Source organism: Siniperca chuatsi, linkage group LG5, assembly GCF_020085105.1.
Source record: "Siniperca chuatsi isolate FFG_IHB_CAS linkage group LG5, ASM2008510v1, whole genome shotgun sequence".
In the NCBI taxonomy this organism is placed as follows: domain Eukaryota; kingdom Metazoa; phylum Chordata; class Actinopteri; order Centrarchiformes; family Sinipercidae; genus Siniperca; species Siniperca chuatsi.
Window position 1 is genome coordinate 13,959,695 of NC_058046.1, and position 21,378 is coordinate 13,981,072.

General features: G+C 38.6%; 3 protein-coding genes across 5 annotated transcripts in view; 1 reads left to right on the top strand and 2 right to left on the bottom strand.

The window, feature by feature from the left end:
- Positions 1-6,778: 6,778 nt before the first annotated feature.
- Positions 6,779-7,774, top strand: zgc:153044 (uncharacterized protein LOC751678 homolog). Its single transcript, XM_044197270.1, has one exon. It carries the CDS (start codon positions 6,933-6,935, stop codon positions 7,476-7,478), a length of 546 nt encoding a protein of 181 aa, XP_044053205.1. The 5' UTR covers positions 6,779-6,932; the 3' UTR covers positions 7,479-7,774.
- A 553-nt stretch (positions 7,775-8,327) lies between these two features.
- Positions 8,328-18,229, bottom strand: tgoln2 (trans-golgi network protein 2). Its single transcript, XM_044197269.1, has 5 exons — positions 18,133-18,229; positions 14,089-14,286; positions 11,347-12,383; positions 10,528-10,611; positions 8,328-10,430 (listed from the first exon to the last, which is right to left on the bottom strand). Exons 2-5 carry the CDS (start codon positions 14,141-14,143, stop codon positions 10,425-10,427), a joined length of 1,182 nt encoding a protein of 393 aa, XP_044053204.1. The 5' UTR covers positions 14,144-14,286; positions 18,133-18,229; the 3' UTR covers positions 8,328-10,424.
- A 992-nt stretch (positions 18,230-19,221) lies between these two features.
- The window catches only part of tcf7l1b (transcription factor 7 like 1b), a 33,869-nt gene continuing 31,712 nt past the window's right edge, over positions 19,222-21,378 (bottom strand). For 2 of the 3 annotated variants that reach the window (XM_044197267.1, XM_044197266.1), the window contains exons 10-12: positions 21,213-21,320; positions 20,976-21,027; positions 19,222-20,372 (exon numbers count right to left, since the gene is read on the bottom strand). In XM_044197267.1, coding sequence (XP_044053202.1) covers positions 19,882-20,372; positions 20,976-21,027; positions 21,213-21,320 — 651 coding nt within the window. In that variant the 3' untranslated portion in view covers positions 19,222-19,881. Of the gene's footprint in view, positions 20,373-20,712; positions 20,748-20,975; positions 21,028-21,212; positions 21,321-21,378 lie in introns of those variants that run through there. The other variant, XM_044197268.1, reaches the window with a different exon arrangement.

Sequence of the window (21,378 nt, forward strand, 5' to 3'; positions counted from 1 at the left end):
AGTTTTTAATGAGGCTGTAATGCTCATGTGAAAACGGATGAAAAATGATTTTTAGATCTTTACCACATTTTAGGCAAAACAGCACTGGGCATTATGGCAAATGAGGGCCATCGCTACAATATTTTTAAAAAGCTGAAATTGTTTTAGGCTGTAATCACACCACATCAGGGGTTGTGGCAATTAGCCGCAGGGTTGTGCAGCGGGGTGTGTCGGGGTGTGGGAGTGCTTATTTGTGCAACGTAACCGCTGTGAAACAATAAAAAAGTAATGTTTTATTTCTCTGATTCACTGGCTTACCATCGCTCCCTTTCTTCATTCACTCTCTAGCTCGCTCGACCACTGCTGCTCTCTCTCTCTCTCACTCAAACAAATGGACACAAACCAAAAGAAGCTTCTTGGTATCGTTATTTTGCAGCATAGACTGGAAGCCAGACACAGATGTCAAAGCTGGGTACACAAAATAAACCAAGCGAGGACACAACTGGGAGACTCCCTGGACAGTGCCTAGTTTCAGGGATATTTCAGGCTGACTGTGGTGCAGTTTGACCAGTCTGATCACCAGCTTACGTGATTGGCCACCGCAGCGTGACGTCGGGTTGGGTTTCACCAAAAGACTGACACTGACAAATTCATGCTAAAATTTATGCATGACTTTGAGGGTCTTCTAATGGCACTGGAACCCCAAAATGGTGTCCGCTGTTCTCAGTGAGGCCTCCTCTGACTGTGGCTGCAAGAGTCTTTATCACATGTGACTTTATTATCTCTGCTCATCCACATGAATATCATCCCCAAATGAAAATACTGTACATGATACTTCTGCAGGTAAATGACAACAGAAAATTACGGTGGCCGTCAAGGGCAAACGCACTGCAACTTAAAAAAACACAAATATACAAAACACAACCAAATACAGAAACGCGCTGCAAATACACCAAACTACAACGGAAGTGTTTCCAGAGGACACTAAAAAGTGCTGAACATGGCTTGGACACGCTTGTTGTTGCTACGGTTTGTGACTCATTGGTTCAAATGTTTGCTATAAAAAATCTACCTACCAGGACACTTCTAAAGAACTCAAAATTTCTTGTCTGCTAACATGCATTTGGGTTTTTTTTTTCTTTACTGAGCAAACTAGATTGTTTGCTTGCTCCCTGCCAGATCACCGTCAAATATTACAACTATTACAATCAATGGACCAGTTTGCCAAGACAATAATGCAGCTATGAGTTGACCATCATTTTCCTTAGTCAAAAAATTAAAAAAAACTTACCTCCTCCTCCACAAGGTGAACCCAAACAATGATCTTTTCTTTTTCCTAACCAAGTAGTTTTGGTGCGTAAACCTAACCAAACTGCGACCGTTTCACAGCGTTAACCACGTGTTTGTTATTGTTACCATGACGACGAAGGTCACCTGACTATGAAGATCACCTGACTATTGGTACCATGGTGATGAAGGTCATCTAACAAAGGTCACCTGACTTTGTCCTTTCCTGCATGTCCAAAACTCTTAAAATGCGCTATCTCTAACGATGTTAAATGATAGGCGAATAGCTTAAAATGTGTGGACATGACATATGAAATGTCCTTAAAAGTGACATGCTATTTATACGCCATCCCATGATATCATGTTGGTCATGTGGGTGGGGAACAGGGAGTGCAGGGTATGCTGTGTGTCCAGCGTGTATGCATGAGTGTAGTGGAATGAAGGGGAGACAACATGCAGGTCACATTATCAAGGTGTAACCAGAGCAGACAGGCTACATGGAGGCAAACCATAGACAATTCCAAAACACCAGTGATGTAAAATATCAATTTCAAAGTGAAAATGCCACCAAAAGAATCCGCCAACACTAACGTGACTGCCACATAAATGTGCACAAAAAATATTAGGCTGATGGGTCGAGTAGTATGCGAGATTAGCTGCAGACAGATACAGACACACGACCAAATGCATAATCCCCTCCAGGCTTATGCCTGGCAGAGATAAAAAGCATAATATGTTAAGCCTAGGTAGAAAAAAGCAGCAAAAACATAAAAGAGAAGCATAAATGTCCTTAAAGAGCATAATATTTTGACATTTGAATTGTTTCTGTAGCTGAATGTCTGCAGAAGTAGTAGGTGACTGAAAGACACACAGAAGAAGAAAACTAGCTTTTGGGACTTTTATATTAAAAATACAGACTACTCTATAGAGTCACAGTAAGGTCCAGCATACTACAGGCTGGAGAATGTGTGTGTGTATTAGTATGTTTGTGTGTGTGTGAGAGAGACAGAGGTAGTTTTGAATTGTGAATTAAATTTGAAACAGCTGAAGGTTTGAATTTGTTTATTTATTTATTTTATTTATTAACAGTTAAAAATGTGAGAGGGAGTGAGATCCCAACTGCCAAAAAGAGTTTAACAGCAATACACCAATCAGAAAGAGAGGCAGAAACTGATGGAGGTGTACTCAGCCAATCAAAATGTGTGACTGTGTCTTGGGCCTGAAAATGCTCATTCATTGTTGGGCAGAACTGGTAATAACACACTGAGAGCCCTGCCAAGGTACCACTCAAATAAGACACCTAAACTCAAAAACTGTAGCCAAAATATTAGAGTTAATGAGACAGTTGAAGGGCTCTCTTGGTGCTTTGAGGCAGATATTCAAAAACTGTATGTCCTAATGCTTAAATACTGCCATTGTGCAAAAGAGGACAACTTTGTCTACATTTTGATGTATGAATTGAAAGTTGTGGAAGTTACAAGGGTTGAAATCAGAACCTTTGGAAAAAGCAGAGCAGCAGAAGAGGTTCAGCGGGTGACATCACAGGTCATGTAACTCACTCCCATTAGAAACTCAGAAAAGGACTGAAAAAAGCATAAAACTCAAACTTTGGTAATTCAAAAACTCTAAATGATGTAAACTGTAAAAAGCTGACTACAAGTTTAATAGTTCAAAGTCTTGTGCCGAGTTTAAAGTTTAAATGAAGTCTGTAGCTGAAAGTATGCAGTAGTAGAACTTATTAAAATTAATTACAAATGACAAAAGTTATCAGATTATAAAGGTAATGAGATTACATTACAGTAATTAGACTACTTGCAAACATTACATTACATTAAAGAAATGAAAGAAATAACTACAAAAGTGGAGTGTGTCAGTCAGTAACATTGGTGATGTTGATGGGAATGGGTGAGCAGGATGGAGTGTAAGGTGCTGCTGCAAGCAGGTTCCTCTGGTACCTTCAAAGACACATAGAAATACACAGTAAGTAGTACACCACACCTGCATATTAGCAGGTTAGACAGGTGCCGTCACAGTATCAGGAGGCCACCTTTGTTGCATAATTGATGGTGTAGGATGTTTAATCTGTTTATGTGGAGGGGATCCCTGTTTAATGTCATTAGCAGACAGAAACCATTGGCAGTGAGATCACCTTGCACATAACATTAAATTAGACCACATTACACAATTTAAAAAAAAAAAATTAAATGAAAATTTTATTAAAACATTTTTAAAAATTTACAAAAGTAATCCAATTACAAGTCATCTGATTACAAAATAATCTATTTACAAAAGTACTCCTCATGTTACAAGAGTAAACGATTACATTACAAAATTTGATTCTTCAGAAAAATTTAAATAAAAAAATTAAGATTAAGATTACAAAGTAATCGGATTACAAAAGTAATCAGATTGCAAAGTAATCAGATTACATTATAAAAATGATTACTTCAGAAAATTTTGATTACTTCAGAAAAATTTTAATTACAAAAGCAATCATATTACAACGATTACAGATGTTGTCAGGAAGACTGGTGTGGTGGGAAGTAACTAAGTACATTTACTCTGCTACTTAGGATGCTTGTACTTTGAGCATTGTAATTTCATGCTCCTTTCTAAGTCTACTCCACTACAATCTTGGAACCCAGACAAAAGAGTTTCCCCTCGGGGATCAATAAAGTATTTCTGATTCTGATTCTGAACCCATCAGCTATCGTCTGACGACAATTTAGCCTCTGGTGTGCATACCTACCAACATTTAGATTTCAGAGAGCAGCTGCGCACATGCCCCTTGAATCGGGTTGTGGGTTGACAGGTTGCGTTGACAGATGGGTTCAAATTGTTGGATTGTGTGTGTAGATGATCTGGCAACTTGGGTGACATCAGACAAACATACAAAACTTGGATCTGTGTATGACCATTATTCATAATAAAGTTTGAGGGCCATGCAAATTACGGGAGTTTCCCGAGAGAAACAACACAACGGGAGGACGCTGGGAGATGGCCTTGAAATACAGGAGAAACCCGGGAAAACGGGAGTGTTGGCAGGTCTGCTCTGGGAGCAACGGCAAATGTTTCGTGGCTTCTGATGCAGCCAGCGGAAAAAGTCAAAGTTAAGAAGAGCCGGCTGAAGAGAATCCGGAAATTCTTTGGCAGGGCGATAAGGACCCTGTTTGGAAAGAAATAACCTGAATAAATGAATGTTGAATATCATATTCTTTGTTTTGCCCAGTAAATCATTACAATGCAACTATGAATTGTCTCCATTTGCACAAAGGGAGCTGAAGATTTCAGACTTTCTGACAATAGCCGAAGGTATAAAGTAGGAAAAAAGGTATATAATGTTTGTTTGTATTCTTCAGTGAAACCAAAGAGATTCTTTAACTGAAGAACATTTTCATTGAGGCAGGAAACTAAACCGAAATTATTCAGGATAGGAATCATCTTTATTAGGGCAACAACTTAGTTATTTTCATTATCAATTAACCTGCCCATAATTTTCTTGATTAATCGATGAATTGTTTGGTCTGTAAAATGTCAGAAAACAGTAATAATTACAATAAAATAATTCCAAGGGGACGTTTTCAAATTGTTTGTTTTGTCTAACCACCAATCCAAAACTCAAACATATACATTTTTAACAGTATAAAGCAACAAACCCTCACAATGAAGAAGCTGAAAATAGAAAATATTTGACAGTTGAAAAATTAATCAAACGATTAATTAATTATCAAAATAGCTGCAGATTTATTTAATCTCCATCAACTAATCATTTCATAAATGTAGCGTTTCAGGTCTAATCCCTCCATGGTCTGATTTATTTACAGTATTTACAGAAAGTTATCACAACTACACAATATTTTGATGTAAAATACCTTGAAATTTTTCAGATATTTATTATATATATTAATATTCATATTTATATATATTTTTATATTTTCAGATGTGGTCATGTGTTTTGGAAGGAAAAGAAACCTTAAAAGTTTCAATCTGTCTATCAGGCTGTCCCTGATCAAAATATCTCAACAACCAGTGGCCTGATTTCTATTTTTACTCTGGAAATCCATGTCTCCTCCAAAGGATGAATTCTAATTTAAACATTGTTTCTTTTTATATTGTGTTTATGTTTTTCATTTCATTGTATAAATAATATTATTATATATTATTAAGTACTTAAAATCAAATTTGCTACACATTAAACAGAAAGCAAGCATACATTTCAGGAATAAACTAGGAAGGAATATCAGTAAAACAAGTCATATTAAAAACCTATTTATAATACGAAGATTTTTTTTGTTGGCAATTATAATGAGTGAGAAACTGAACTGAACTGTCTTGTGTTGTGTCTACCTCGTGGAAGAGATCGACGGACGGAAGATGGAGGTAGATGAGTTTGAAAGGAGCAGCGGTAGGAAATCAGGGAGGAAAAAGAAGAAAAGAGAAGAAATGTCAAGTTACAGTGATGATAAGGAATGAGAAGGAAAGAGAAATAATCCACTTCGCTGAATTCAAATTAGGAAAAGTTCTGTCGGACAAACATGAAGTCGCAAGTTGGATTAAGGACAAATTTGGCAATCTAGTTTACATTTAAAGAAGTGGATTAATCATTGTTGGATGTGTGTCACAGACACAACTGAAGAAGGCATTGGAAATAACCAAGTTACCAAGAGTCGTGTTTCCCACTTAATAGAGGAGTTGTTGATGGAGTACCGTATATGGTCGATGCAAACAGATTTAAAGAATGTAACAGAGTTGTTGACAGTCACAGCATGTTCAGGATGAGTGACAGAGAAAGGTGTGCAACACACATCTGTCATGTTGCATTTTGAATCAGAAATCCTGCCTGACATCACATCAGTTACCCAGTAAAGGCTTTTGTTCCCAAACCCATTCAGTGCAGACATTGTTGGAAATGTGGATACAGTTCGTTTGTGTGTAGACATGATATTGGGATATGTGGTAAATGTGGAGATGAGATGTGCAGCGGCAGAAACTGTGGGAAAGAACCCAAGTGTAATCATGTGCATGGCAAGCAGACTGTCCAAAGAGAAAGAAAGAGATGGAAGTCATAAGGATCAGGTCCAAGAGAAGGATAAGCCACGAGGAAGCAGCTAGGAAAGAACAAATCAGGTAGGAAGCATAATGAATATTGTTTGTGTAAGGACAAGATTAAGTTCTTAGCATTTCTGCCCATGCCGATTAACTGTGCTGCTGAGACAGAAAGAGAAAGAGAAAGTTTTTGGATATCGTGGGAATTACTGGAGAGGAAGTGCAGGGGCTGTTGAGAGGCTTATAGGCCCTCTCAGAGCCTAGATTGAGTAGGTTAGATTATTAGAGAATGAGATCAGGGGTGGGGAAGAAATTTGATTGTTTGTCCCTTTTTTTTTTTGTATATTTTTCTTAATTATTTTAGTTAAGAGTAGATAAAAACAATCTTATTTTAAATCCAGTAGAAGGCGGTAATGCGACTATTTGGATGCAACCCGCCTCTAGAAACCGAAGAAGAAGAAGAAGAAGAAGAAGAAGAAGAAGAAGAAGAAGATGATGTCGTCGTCTACGTGTGAAAACCCCGTCCAGCTGGGGGCGACAGCGTGTGTGCCTTACAATACGGGCTACTTGCAAAATTTTGGGGAGACAACTTTGTTGCAGCGGTACATTTTACGCTGTTTATGCATCAGTCGGGCCCTGCAGGTCTCTCAGGCCTTTGCCGAGTCACTGACCATCTTTATCTCAGTAATGGCAGAGCGGCTAACGATTCCTCCCAGGTGACTCGGTACAAGATAACCTGCATCGTGAACGTTACTGAGACCAAGAGCAGCTGCCCTCCTCCTCCCGGGGTGGAGTACATCCACATCCCGGTCACTGACTCCCCTGTGTCTCCCCTCAGCGATCACTTTGAAGAGGTGGCAGATAAAATACAGCTTACTGCAGAGGGCGGTGGCCGCACGTTGGTGCACTGCAACGCCGGCGTGAGCCGCTCCGCCGCCTTGTGCATGGCCTATCTGATGAAGCACCGCGGGGTGACTCTCCTGGAGGCCCATAAGTGGGTGAAGACCTGTCGACCCATGGTGAGGCCGAATAACGGCTTCTGGAAGCAGCTCAACCGGTATGAGATGGAGCTTCGTGGGTGCAACTCTGTCCGAATGGTGTCCTCCTCCATGGGAGAGATACCAGACATTTATGAGGAAGAGGCCAGAAATATGATGCCACTGTGACAACGCGCTGCACTGCTTTGTGGGGACATTACTTAAAAATATATGGGCATTTATATACTGTATTGTGTGTCGCATACCTACAGTAATAAAATACTGTTTAGTCATGTAAAGAAATATAAAGGCTTAATGTGCTCCCTGATGAGTTATTATGGGCTGTATACTTCTACTCCACTACATTTATCTGACAGCTATACTTAGGCTACTGGTTACAGATAAACATTTTAGCCAATAAACAAACATATAAGCTTCTGGAATACAATGCATTGTTAAGATTAAACCCGTGGTTACCAACCTTCTCAGCTTGTGGTCCCTTGTCACAGTTACGAGTCCGAGTTAGCGGCTCCACCACAGAGTTATGTCCACTCTAGGTTACTCAGATGGTTTCAAAGAGGTAAAATTATGCAATATTTTTCAAAAAAGCACAGTAGAGAAAAGTCAGGAAAATGAAGATGTGTAGTTTATTCTTCTTCCCTGCATTAATCATCTCACGAGCCCTCCGATTAATCTTGGGACCGTTTGGAGGGGGCCTGGGGGGTCTAAACTACAACAATAAAATGCTACTTACGCTATATATATATATATAAATAAATGTCATATATAATGATATTAGCCATGGTCTTTCTGCATAACGAGTACTTTTAATTTTGATACTTTAGCTATATTTTGTTGATAATACTTTGTGGGATTTTGAGTGCGGGCCTTTTTAGCTTGTTCTATTGGTACTTTGCTGAGTAAAGGACCCTAACCCTAAGTACTTATTCTACCACTGATTATAGGCTTGTATATGACAGGCCCTGAATCACTAAAGCAGCAGTGACAACAGTGAAGGCAGTCAAGGAATCCAACTCATTTGAGACTAGAAAGTACAAAAAGCTTTTATTTTAGAATGAATGCTCATCTTAATTGGTTGCACACACATATTTGTGCAATCATACATTTGAAGGACAGCTGGATGGAGAGCCATTCCTAACAAAGTGAAATCAATACCTAATACTTAGTTATTTAGCTATATGGTCATTAAACATCTTGACAACCTGCTAATTTAAGCCAGACTGTTTGAAAGAATGGCTTGTGATGTTTTCTAACTAATTCAGTTACTTATGTGACTCATGAAAAGAGCAATGTGTTGTAAACAAATTTGATTATGAAAATGCAGAATTCTGTTTTCAATAAAAATCATATTTTTGGAACATAATATGGACTTTCTGCCAAGAAGCAATTGGCTTATATTTCTTTTCCTTTTTACATAAAGGGCTTTCCATATATTGTGACCACCGCCCAGTAGAAATATAGCATCAATTCAGGAAACAGGCACAATACAAGACTCACACAATGAATCACAGTAAAATCATTCACAATTTGGCACAAGTCTGTCATCGGAACATAAACACATCTACTCTAGAGGAAAGATTTAAACTAATGTATTAGTGGTCAACCTATCCCCAAATACAGTTTGTTTTTTTCCAATATTGCACTCCCAACAGTTAAAACAACGAAGCTGTTGGCCAATTTCCTAGTTTTTAGGTTAAAACAATCTACATTTCAGACTAGTGTTTCAATGCAAAGCAACAAGTGGCACAAGTTAGAAATGTTCACCTAAAAGAGGAATAACAAGCCACTGATGTGTCGGGCAGCCATACAGTAACCAGACTGACTGCAGATAACCAACATTTTAACAACGCCAGTCACGCCACACGGATTGTTTCGCATTGACATCCAGTCTGGATAAATAAAGAGGCATTTACATGTTTACCCTGACAGCAGTTAAAACACCTCAGTTGCTTAATTGTAATTAATTGTTGTTTAAAGGGCTAGTTCCAACATTTTGGGAAATATGCTCGTTCCCTTTCTTGTCAAGAGTTAGATGAGAAGATTGATACCACTGTTGTATCTGTACGCTAAATATGAAGCTACAGTCATCAGCTGGTTAGTTTATCTTAGCATAAATGCTCCCGCCCAAGAAATACTCCAACACACAGCCTCTGTAAAACTACAACGTATCAATTTTACACTTTTTTTTTTTTTTACAGTTTTTGTACAAATTAAACAAAAGAAGGATAATGTGTTAATTAGTGAACTCTTAACAAGGTGCTGGGGGGCAGATTTAGCTACCTTTGGAGAGAGCCAGACTAGCTGTTTCCCCGTTTCCAGTCCTTATGCTAGGCTAAGCTAACCGGCAGTTGGCTGAAGCCTTAATGTAATATTTGCTGGAAAGATACGAGTGATATTGATCTTCTCAGCAAGAAACCAAATAATCCTATTTTGCTAAATGTTATACTATTGCTTTAAGTACAGACTTAATCCTTTCAGCCTGTTGAAGGCTCAGCCTTTAAGAAGTTAAAGTCAGCAAGCACTGTGCTAGCATCTCATTTGGAAAATAAAGGTTGCTATTACATTCATCTGGCCAACACCACATGGTTGTGAACACGAGCAGAAATCCCATTTTGACACTTGTGTACATCTAAATGGACTCTTGATACATTTTATCAAATAGACATTTAAAACACACATTTTAAGATTCAGATGGCTTATTTAGGTACACTTATTTTAGGTAGTGCAATCACTAACGCACTGTACACACAAGTCTGGAATCCATTCAGCTAATACTTTTCATCTGCTACTGAAATATCCTGAGTCAGGACCTTAATCAGGTCAAATTACAAGATTGCCTTAAAAGTGGAATAACAACACAAGTGCAAAAACAGCATGCTTATTTTACCCTCACTGCATTTCACTAATTCCCTCAATAAGGCAACAGTGTCATCTGCATAGTCATACAATAAGCATCTAAAAAGGTACAAAATAGAAGAATGTCCATTTAACACAGGGTGAAATCAATGCAGAGTACTCCAGGAAAATATCGCCAGTATTCATTCGCCCACTTCTCACACAACCTCCAGTGTATTCAGCTGCTCGAGGCAATAGCTTTGAGAGAATGACTTGAGATCACATCTGAAAGAAAATGGAGAGATTTAAAAATGTAATAATACTGTACTTTATTTGGGGGTTTGTTTTTTAAAAGGAGGGGGGTATTTCTTCAACAACTTACATGCTGTTCCAGCTTCTGGTATTCTGTGGATTTAGGTCGACGTGTGGATCTGGATCTCTTTCCTTCCAAAGCAAAGGCAATTATCTGGGGGGAAAAAAGAGGATATTGGCAAAGGATATTGGCAAGTTTTCAGCTGATTAAGCCTGTTGTATGAAGCCTGATCTACAAAACAAATATGGATATAATTCAGCTAGGAACCTATAAGAGGCATCACAGAGGATTATTCTTTCTATGTGTGCTCCATTATGCAACACACAGTACTGGACAATTAAGTTAAAATGTTTAAACTAACAAACACTGCTTTTTAGCACCTCAAAGAAATAACTGGACTTTTTGGGAAATGTGCTTATTTGTTTTCTTGACGAAAGTTAGATGAGAAGATTTATACCACTCTCATATCGGTATAGTAAATATGAAGCTACCACCTGCAGCTGGTTAGTTTAATTTAGCAAAGACTGCAAACAGGGGGGAACAGCTAGCCTTGCTTTGTAAAGGGTAATTTTTACACTTTGTTTTTAGTGCTTGTTTAAACTGTTAAATTGACCAGAAAATATTCACTTTTAGTTAAACTATGGTCCAATTAATCCATTGCATATAGTGGAAGATCTGAATGAATATAAAACTAAGGTCTGCAACAGAACTAGCTCAGTCATTTCTAGGTTTCAAAAAAGCCCATTTCATTTTCATTTGTTGCAATAAGAATGCACAGACCAAAATGGTTGACACGCATACAACATTATTTGCGACTCAAATCTGGGTCAGTGCAAACACAGGAAGTATACTTCAGAGACATCCGAATAAGTACAAAAGGCCAAGTACCTTGCGCTTGTTGTGGTAAGCAATGTAAAGCACTGCCACCAGCACAGCTGTAAAGACAAGGTAGGCAAAGAAATGACTGCTTTCAGCCTCATCCTTTATACCAGATGGGAAGATAACAGTTTTATCTCCTGTTTCTCTATTTTTGGTGTCCTCTCCTTCTGGCTTTTCCTCATTGGCGTCCTCTCCTTCTGGCTTTTCCTCATTGGCGTCCTCTCCTTCTGGCTTTTCCTCATTGGCGTCCTCTCCTTCTGGCTTTTCCTCATTGGCGTCCTCTCCTTCTGGCTTTTCCTCATTGGCATCCTCTCCTTCTGGCTTTTCTTTCTTGGCGTCCTCTCCTTTTGGCTTTTCTTTCTTGGCGTCCTCTCCTTCTGGCTTTTCTTTCTTGGCGTCCTCTCCTTCTGGCTTTTCTTTCTTGGCGTCCTCTCCTTCTGGCTTTTCTTTCTTGGCGTTCTCTCCTTCTGGCTTTTCCTTCTTGGCGTTCTCTCCTTCTGGCTTTTCCTTCTTGGCGTCCTTTTTCACTTGCAATTCCTCCTTGCTGTCCTTTCCTTCTGGCTCTTTCTCCTCGTCTATCTCTCCTGAGACTGCAGGTTTCATAACATTTTTATTTAGAGTTTTAGTTTCCTCTTCTATGCCGGTTGTCAGTGTGCCTTCAGGCTTCTGCCCCTGAACATTTGTCACTTTGTTGTTGTTTTCATCCACATGCTCCTCTTGACTTTGTGTCTTTTCTTTCCTTTGCTCGATGTCATCTGGTTTGTTTGCTTTGTCTGCTTGTGATGCAAGGTTCTTGGCTTCATCAGCTGGTGTTTCGGTTTTGGACTGATTTAGTACTTTGCCCCCTACTGGCTTTCCATCATTAGTTTTGCCTGCAGACTTATCATCAGTTGTCTCTGCTTGTTCATCCTTTGCTGCATTGTCAGTGATGTGGACATCTTTCGCTCCATTAGTACCAGTTAAAGTTTGGTTCTTCCCAACTTCACTGGATCCTGCTGATGATTTTTCATTGTTTTCTGGCTGATCTAGTTTTTGTATTGGAGCCGCTGTAAATAAGAAATGTAGAGTTTTAACCAGCAGAACACGGGGCATGGTGGCAATAACAGAATAATAAATGCCATGAATGCTGCCTTAGTGAATCTTTGAATTCTGCATTGGTGACCTAGACAAATCTGCTGGCTAGTCCACATTACTTTTTCCTCTTTATTTCCACTGCATTACTTTCCACTACCTGTCTGTTCTGTCCCATCTTGTTAGTAATGTCCTCTGTCTTCTTGTTAGCTTTCCCAGATTGATTAAATTAGCAGAAATGTATTTATTTCATTACATAATAAGATTATATGCTGTAACATAAAGGCCATAACATTAAGGTCAAGGAAGCAGCCTCCACGCACTGTAAAGCGACTTGGAAATATTAGAATTAGTTTGGTGTACAGGCTGAACAAGAACAAATTACAATAAAATTCACTGTAATTTCTGTTGGGGTTTTTTTTCCATTTCTGAGGCCATTCCTACAGAGACCAGGAAGATCCACAGATAGGAAAAATAGTTATATTAAGGCCACGAAATGCTATTGCGTGCGCACAAGATACGATTAGTTTGCACATTTTAATTACTTTGTGGCCACGAGATACTACTTCATTCCCATGTTTTAATTACTTCATTTGCACATTTTAATTAACATGTGGCCATGAGATAAATGTATATAAAAAGAGCCAGCACAACGGACCAGCCTCTCGCCCCAAAGTATAGAGTGCACAGAACCTGCTCCAGCCGCCCCCTGCTTAAGGCACTCCTTGGTGATAGCTATGATAAAGACTATTTGATTAAGCTTTATTTTAACTTAGGGATGAGTTATCAAGACATACTGAACACACTTGCTTTGCAAGCTACTTTCCTAATTAAACATCATGTGCTTGATGGTGTTATTAATGGGAAGACCCTGTTATCGTTCCTTGTTGCTATTTTTAAGTGTGTGTCTAGGGCTGTGACGATTATTATATTTTTGCCACACGATTACTGTCATACAATAAAATTCTGATATATGATATCATTGTCTTTCTCATTGTCTCAGTATAGCAGTTATCATTAAGGACAAAAACAAGGCCTATTTGAAAGAAGATCAAACTTTGTGGATTGGAAAGTGAAGCCTACATGAGCTGGAATCAGGTCACAAACAACAAAAAATTGGTTTTGATTCGAAATATGCCCAGATGAGTTACGTAGCTTTGCAATTCGGGATTACAAACTATGAAATATAGGCCTATGCATTATGTACCCTCTGAGACAACACTGTATCTGTCACTCACTGCTGAAAGAACAGAACTAATATTTTTATATATAACAGTGCAATATAAACTGAGCTTTATAGTGAAAGAGCAGCTTTATTGGTCATAATTGAAGGCTCTATATTGCAGGAAATGATACTTTCAGGTGTTAATTTAATGAAAATGTTCCTGCCATATCTCCCCTTGCCTGTTACTAATCTTGCACCCCAACGTAACGTTATTTATACACAAAAGTAAAGTCTATTTTGATTTCGCTAACGTCTTATAGCAGGGACATGTATATTTCCGATGTTTCTGACACTGAAACTGACCTCTGTGATTACTTCCTCTTCTCTTTGTTGAAACAAGTGACACTTCGTAATTGACTAGCTTAATTGGCTAGTAGGGATTATGGAGGACTCAAACATTTCTCTGACATTTCTCTGAATAGTCTGATAGCAAAATGATAGAAAACTCCACTCACCTCTGACCAAGCAGCAACACAGAAACACTGTGAGTAGCAGAAAAGCCGTCCTCATTGTGTCCGCACAACAATGAAAACACAAACCAAATATATTGAATCTGTGTCTCCTGTACGCCACAATCCGCGTTGACAAACACAGGTCGACAGGTTGGAGGATGTCCTGTTCCTGCTTCCGTGTACAAATCGCCTGCTCTTCTTCTGCATATATAAACACAGAGGTGGAATTTACTGCCACCTAATGGTTGGGTGCTGCCATAACAGCGCTATTTTCTAAGACAGTGACATGTGCTGGTTCAGCCTGGAAGATCACTCGGCTTGGTAATATTTGCCAGCAGTGGTGGAAAGTAACTAAGTACTTAAGGCGTAAGGCTACTGAAGTACAATTCTGAGGTTCTTGTACTTTACTTGAGTGCTACTTTATACTTATACTCAACTACATTTCAGAGGGAAATATTTTTTTACTTAACTACATTTATTCAACAGCTTTACTAGTTAGGCATACTTTTCAAATTAAGATTTTACATTAAAAAAACATATGATCAGCTTATAAAATACAATTTGTTAAAGATCAAACTGGTGGATGGTCTAGTTTGGCTACACTGTCATGTCTCAGATGTCTATGAGTTGATGATGGGACTTTCCCCCTCTAAATGTTTCAGATGGTTTCATTTAAATAACTGTTTGAATTATCCAATAATTCACTAAAGTCAAAGATTAGAGAAAAATCCAAAATATTAATATAATGTTATATATATATGTGTATTAGAACTTTGTTATTTATTCTTTCCTCCCCCATTAATCATCTCACAACCTCTCAGATTTACTTTGTGACCCTTTGGAGGGGTCTGACCCCTATGCTGGAAACCACTGAAATAAACTACCAAACTTCACTGTATGAGGTATTACAGGTAACTAGCTCCACTGACCGCTACTTACACATTGATTCATCAGCAATACTAATCTAATAATGTAAAATATTATAATAAATAATTTGCAGTACTTTCACTTTTGATACTTAAAGTATATTCTGATTATAATACTTCTGTACTTTTACTTAAGTAATATTTTAAATGAATGACTTCTACTTGTAATGGAGTACCTATATATCGTGGTATTGGTACTTTTACTATAAGTAAAAGATCTGAGTACTTCTTCCACTCATGTTTGTTAAAGCAATGAATGGAGCTTCTTTGTGCTCCTCTATTCATATTTGTGCTGCCTTACACAACATATAGGGACTATCACTTTTCTTTGCATGCATTCATACAGGCTATCTGTTTGCTTGCTTAAGGCATGACTACCTATTCATCACACCTTTCTTTTTTATTAACGCGTGTGATGTTTCAGTGAGAACAATGGGATAAGTAGCTAAAAGTATTGAGGAAAAAAGATGCTCATACTTACTGAAAAATAATATGTCTTCTACAGTAAAAGTAGGAAAAACTACTTTAGAAAAACTTCAAATTCTGTTGGGTAAATAGACTGTGGATTTGTCCTATAAACTTTCATTTTTAACAGATTTCAATAGAGGTTGAAATTTAATATTGACATAACTGCATCTCAAACTAACAAATACAAGTTTACATTTTCAAGTTTCAAATGGGTTCAAATGCCAAAATTCAATGTTGTTTATCACAACCATAAGACATTCAAATTCACTTGTTTGGTTGTGCAGCTCCCACATCATAATCTGGAAAATACCACTTCCATCCACCATTCCTAACAATTTCGGAGTGCTCCAATCAGGTGTAACAAGGTGAACTCCCTCACGCTTAAGGAAATCATCTGGCCAGACACAACCTATCAGATTCCCTTTTGTCAACCTCACTTCTTGCCACTAAATGAAAGGTTCTAGACAAGCTACAGCATAATATATTTACAGTAGTACTGCAGTTATGATAACCAATGTCATTGGGTTAAGAGTTACGCTTAAAGCTACACTATTTCATGCCTTATGGCCAATCACTGAAGTGATTTAAACCAACCGTAAACACAGCTAAAATGTATCAGCCATCCACATGTCGTCAAAATTCCATTTACTGTTTATGGCAATTGTTCAAACTTGGAGGATGTAAAGGCTCCTCTTCCCCTTTTCAAAAACTGGCATTGCACGTTTCCTTTACATGTACCTGCACATATCTCTGTAAATCCGTTTTTGAGGAACCAGTATGAACAGTTAAACAATGCATGTTTGCACATTTGAGCCACTTGACTTGAGCTCTTTGTTTCTGTGGGAGGATAGGCTCATGGCTGCATTATTTTTGTTTTATATGAATGGCACACGTGGAGACGAAGGGAGATTAAATATTTAGGCCAGATTCACTTACAGATGCTACTGTATGTGAGGCTGACATCCTCCTATTGTACTCAACTGACCTGAACTTGTAAAGATAAAGAGAGCACGGAGAAGAATTAAATTAAATGTTATATTTATTATTATACATGATTAGTTTTTTATCCTAATGATCCACCACAGGAGGAGTGGAGGAGATAACAATAACAATAACAGTGTGTTATTACTCCCACCCACAGGTTAGGTGCTGACATGGTGGGGATAGTCACTACAAGGTGGTTGTGCCAGTATTTGACCTTATCAGCAGATGGCAGTATTGACATACAGTGCAATTAAAAACATGTGACAAAAGCACATCATGACACCAGATTCCTTACGACTGTGTGCTAGTGGTGGTTTGCAAAAACCCATATTATTATCCAATAAAAACTTTAAGGGGTATAAAATAGTATTTAATCTAGAGAGAAAAATAAAATGAAGTAACACAATTAACATAAAGGCTCTAAAATTTACAACTGAGCAACACAAGTAATACATAACAATATTTTAGGGATTACAATTGAAGGTGTGCAGTAGCTTTAGAGATGAGATAATCATTAAAATGTTAATTGGAGGTGTTTTACATCTCAGCTGGGTGTGGGGGACCTGTGGGTTCATGTAATGAATATGTCTTGAAAGTCCAATGATCCCTCTCATTCTTGACACTCATTTGCATTTCTATCTTTAAGGTCAAATAGGTATGAATAATACATTAAGGAGGTTGTTAAGCTCACAGCCAGCCATACCTTCACAAAGGCACCAGCTGAGTCTTGCTAAGCTGAGTGAATGTTACAAAAACAATCAATTAATATCACTTCGGGAAACCTCATGTGAAGCAAACACAGCATCCTGTTATTAATGGGAATATAAGGTCATGAGTCACTGGAAGATATAAGATCAGACTTTTCTGATTAGTTTTATATAGTCTACTTCTTAATCTGAAGAACACAATGATATGAAATTATCAGGGTCAGCCCTTGTTGTTGTGGTGTGCATTTAGACTATGGTGCTGTTCGGTGTGTGTTTTTGTGGTTAAAGTGTTGCTTTTTTTTTTTTACAATTTAGTGACGTCTCAAATGACAGTTCTTGGTGCAATATTACGCTTGAACTATCAAAGGGTTAACCTGGAATAAATTCAAGATCAAAGGAAGGCCCAAAAAAGAAGCTTGGCAAGAGATTGGAAGAATTTAATGAGCAAAAATTAACATGTATTAAATCTGACCTCGTGCTTACATGGCAGATGTTGAGTGGAGCAGCAACCAGATATGTTATTAGAGATAAACAGTGGCGTATTACATTTTGAGTGGAGCATGGGAATTTTATGATGACAAACCTTTTATTCCATTTCAAATAGATATTTTTTATTATATTTTATTTTTTCAGTTTAAAACTGAGCAAAATGCCTACGCTTTAAAATCCTACTTGCTCGTATGTTGTGTAGCCTACTAAATAAAATCGATCAAATTTTATTGTAATAATCAACTTTTGGTAGATTTCAGGGGATTTTCTTCAAAATAATAATATTTTTTAAAAAAGCACGTACAGGTAGGGAAATGTATTTCATAAAAGAACAACCTAGTTTAACCAGTACATTTTAAGTAATTTACTTGGGGAGTCTCATAATAAGGGTACTGTCTTAGGAGAACTGAACATTGCACTGGATGTATGGCCTTGAGGAGACATTTTTGCTGGCTGTTTTGACAACTCATTACCTGTAATTTCACTGACGGATCGGTGAAGTGGCTCAGAGTAGGCAACCGTGGCACCAGGGACTGTGTGGTTTGTGCCTGGAATGATGTAAGATGTAAGATAGAACAGCAAACAAGGAAAGACTTATTATGGCTAATGATTGCTTAAAACATAGCAGGGGAGACATGACAGTTTGGTGCCTGGAGGGCGGGGGTGGGGGCAAATAGAAACACATCCTCAGTCCAGCTGTCTGTAGTTTTAGAAGCTTGAAGTTTGAAAGACAGGTAATTCTGTCTCATGACACTGTCGTTTGATTCTGTCACTGACAATTAACAGTAAATTGATGATAATTAGTATCTGCTCAGTATCTCCCAGATATTTCTGTCAATGTCAAGATCATTGTGGCATGTAAAATCAAGCTTAAAGTCTGTTGGTCCAATGTGCCTGATGGTGCTGTCTACTATCTGGAAACTATCTTTATTGGTAAAATGCACATACCGAAAAGTCCAATCAGCTCTAAGACTGTTGTAAAGTAGCATTTCCCAGCTTTGTAGATCTCCCTGTAGGTGAGATCTTGGTTAAGTCTCCAAGTCAGTGGGGGGTGGGGTTGCCAGTGGGCTCATCCAGGCTGGTCTCCCCCTGCTCCGACATAATTGGTCCATCCCTGGCACTACTCCTATCTCCAAAGCCACCAAAAACTGTAACCTACCTTGTGTATTTTTCACTAATTGAAATGCCTAATGAGGTCCCAAGGGCTCCATCCCATTACCTCTGAGTTAATTAAAGCCTAAGCAGCGTGCCAAACGGTGAATAAAGATGCAGTAAAAGTGCAAGAGGAACAGGGAACCCGAGCAGGGTTCGGTGTGCTGGGATGGGGCTGACCTGCTTTTCTGTCATTGTTGTGGGACGCTATATTCCGAGAAGAAGCAGATGTCTATCATTTTTTTATTTGTATTTATTTTGGTCTTCAAATTTTGGTACCCTGGTTCAGGCCCTCATTTTAAAGTGTGGTTGGCCTAATTCTGCTTTATTAAACATTATGCTCCTTGCAACCAGGTTTTTATAAAGATGTTTCCTGTTTAGAACTAAAGCGTAACACAAGACTGAAAAAATGACAGGTACGTTACGGACTTTTATTCAGTTTCAGTGAGACTGTAATAAAATTATACTGCTCATTAAATCTACATTCTCAACACCTACAAAAGGCAGTTATCAACTTGTTATGCACTGTGGTCACTATTATGAGAATATTAATCCAAACCACATTACCTTGTTAAAGAAACGTCTCCTTATTAAATGACAAAAACATGGGTTGATAGAATGTGAAAAGACAAGAAGGGACATTTCTTTTAAGAAACAATTTCAAATGTTTATTTAACATGTCAAAGAAGGGGCACACACGTGAATTGAAAAGGGGACTGCAATTATTGGCCAGTACTATGACTTAAACTTAATACTAACATTAATCAGGTTTTGGCTAAAAAGAAAACATGTTTTTGTTCCTTTTTGTTTTTATAAAGAAACTTTATGTACATTGGTTCTTTTATACAAGAGGTTCATTGGATAAATGCATCAAAAAGAAACCAGTTCTGCAGTAAACTTTACAAAAAATACATTTTGTTTTCATTCAGAGACGTAGAAAAGGAGACAGTCAAATATTGACCAATAATATTTCTTCCTTTTCATTATTTAGAAAAAAAGTTGTTCTAATACCTATTTAAAAGAAAAGCAATATACAGCACAATAAATGGGAGAAAATTGCCTTTGCAGATTCATTCAGCTGGTTTGGTAACCAAGGAGAGGGGCTGCGACTGGAACAGGGCATGATGGGAGTGAAGGGCTGCCTGATGGAAAGGGGAAGGGGGGGAGAGCATGGAGGGGTGCAGAGAGGTGAAGGGGATTGGCCGGGTGAGGATGGGTGTGGTCGACTGGCTACCCGAAGTACCAATTGGGATGGAGATGGAGGGTTGGCAGGAGGAGGAGGAGGACGAGGAAGAAGAAGAGGAGGAGGAGGAGGAGGAGGAGGAAGAAGCCTTCCCAGGTAGGGAGAAGTGGTGGTGCAGGCGTCCCTCCGGTTTGGTGGTAAGCGATAGTGGCTGGGCCTGCTCAGAGTGAGTGGCAGCAGGAGCAGCCGGGGAGGCCAAGGCCGCAGAGGGAGTGGCTGGTGAGTCCAGCATGCTGCCATGGGACGACGCAGGGCTGTCACACATCTTCTCCGAGGGCAGGTACTGCACGCACTGCTTCTTGCTTCTGATCGAGAAGTCTGGGGAAAACAAAGGAGAAGTGAAGAAGCTGAATTATGGATCTGCTGCTGGCTTCAAATCTGGTTCATGTCCCTCAATGCTGCCGGTGACAGAAGTGAAGGACTGATTATTAAACAGTGAAGATGATGGTGGGGAGAGCTCTGAAACATGATGTGTTCAAATCAACTTGGAAACACATTACGACAGGGAGAGTGAAACAGGATGTTAGACATATCCAGATGGTATGCATTTATGATGCAAAAAAACAACATGACACACTACATTAAAATGTGCACTGGGGTGTGGAAAGCTCTCTTATTTTGGGCAAATTACAGTGGTCATTGGGTTGCACAACAGCAGACATACCTGCCACTATTAGCACTGAACCTCATAAGCTGCTTGTCAAAGTATAGAAGCAGGGAAAGAAGTTAGTAAAAGTGTTAGTGAAGAAAAGAATCCATGCAAAAAAGGTAGATAAAAATAATAGAATATAGGTGCACTTGAACTCTGCAAGAAAAACAAAGCCCCTCGCTCCGCTCTTAGTTTCTCTTAGTTTTTCATTCTTATTACAGTTTGTGAAGAAAAAAACAGATAAAGGCAGTCAGTAAGAAAAAGCCTCTTACCTTCTGGTTTTGAGTCAGGTTTATTGTCTCTCTTCCTCTTTTTCCGCTTTCCCTGCACAGATAAAACAATACCGTTAAAAACAGGTTTAAAAAAGTAAAAGTAAACCACCAACAAAAATGTGATTACTATAATTAAGTGCAACTGTCATATTTGACTGAGTCTAGTGAGAAAAATTGTGTTTTTCTAACGTCCTCTACTCATTAATATAAGAGCTGATGTGAAAATGTGCTACTTACATAGTTATCTCGTGCTGACCATCCTGGATAGAGCTGGGAGTGGAGTTGCCTCTCTTTTCTGGCCAACTCATAGTATTTGGCTTGTTCCTCTCTTGACAGGGAATGCCACTGTGGACAAAGACAGAAGATTTCAAAGGATTGCTCAACATACACACACACACACACA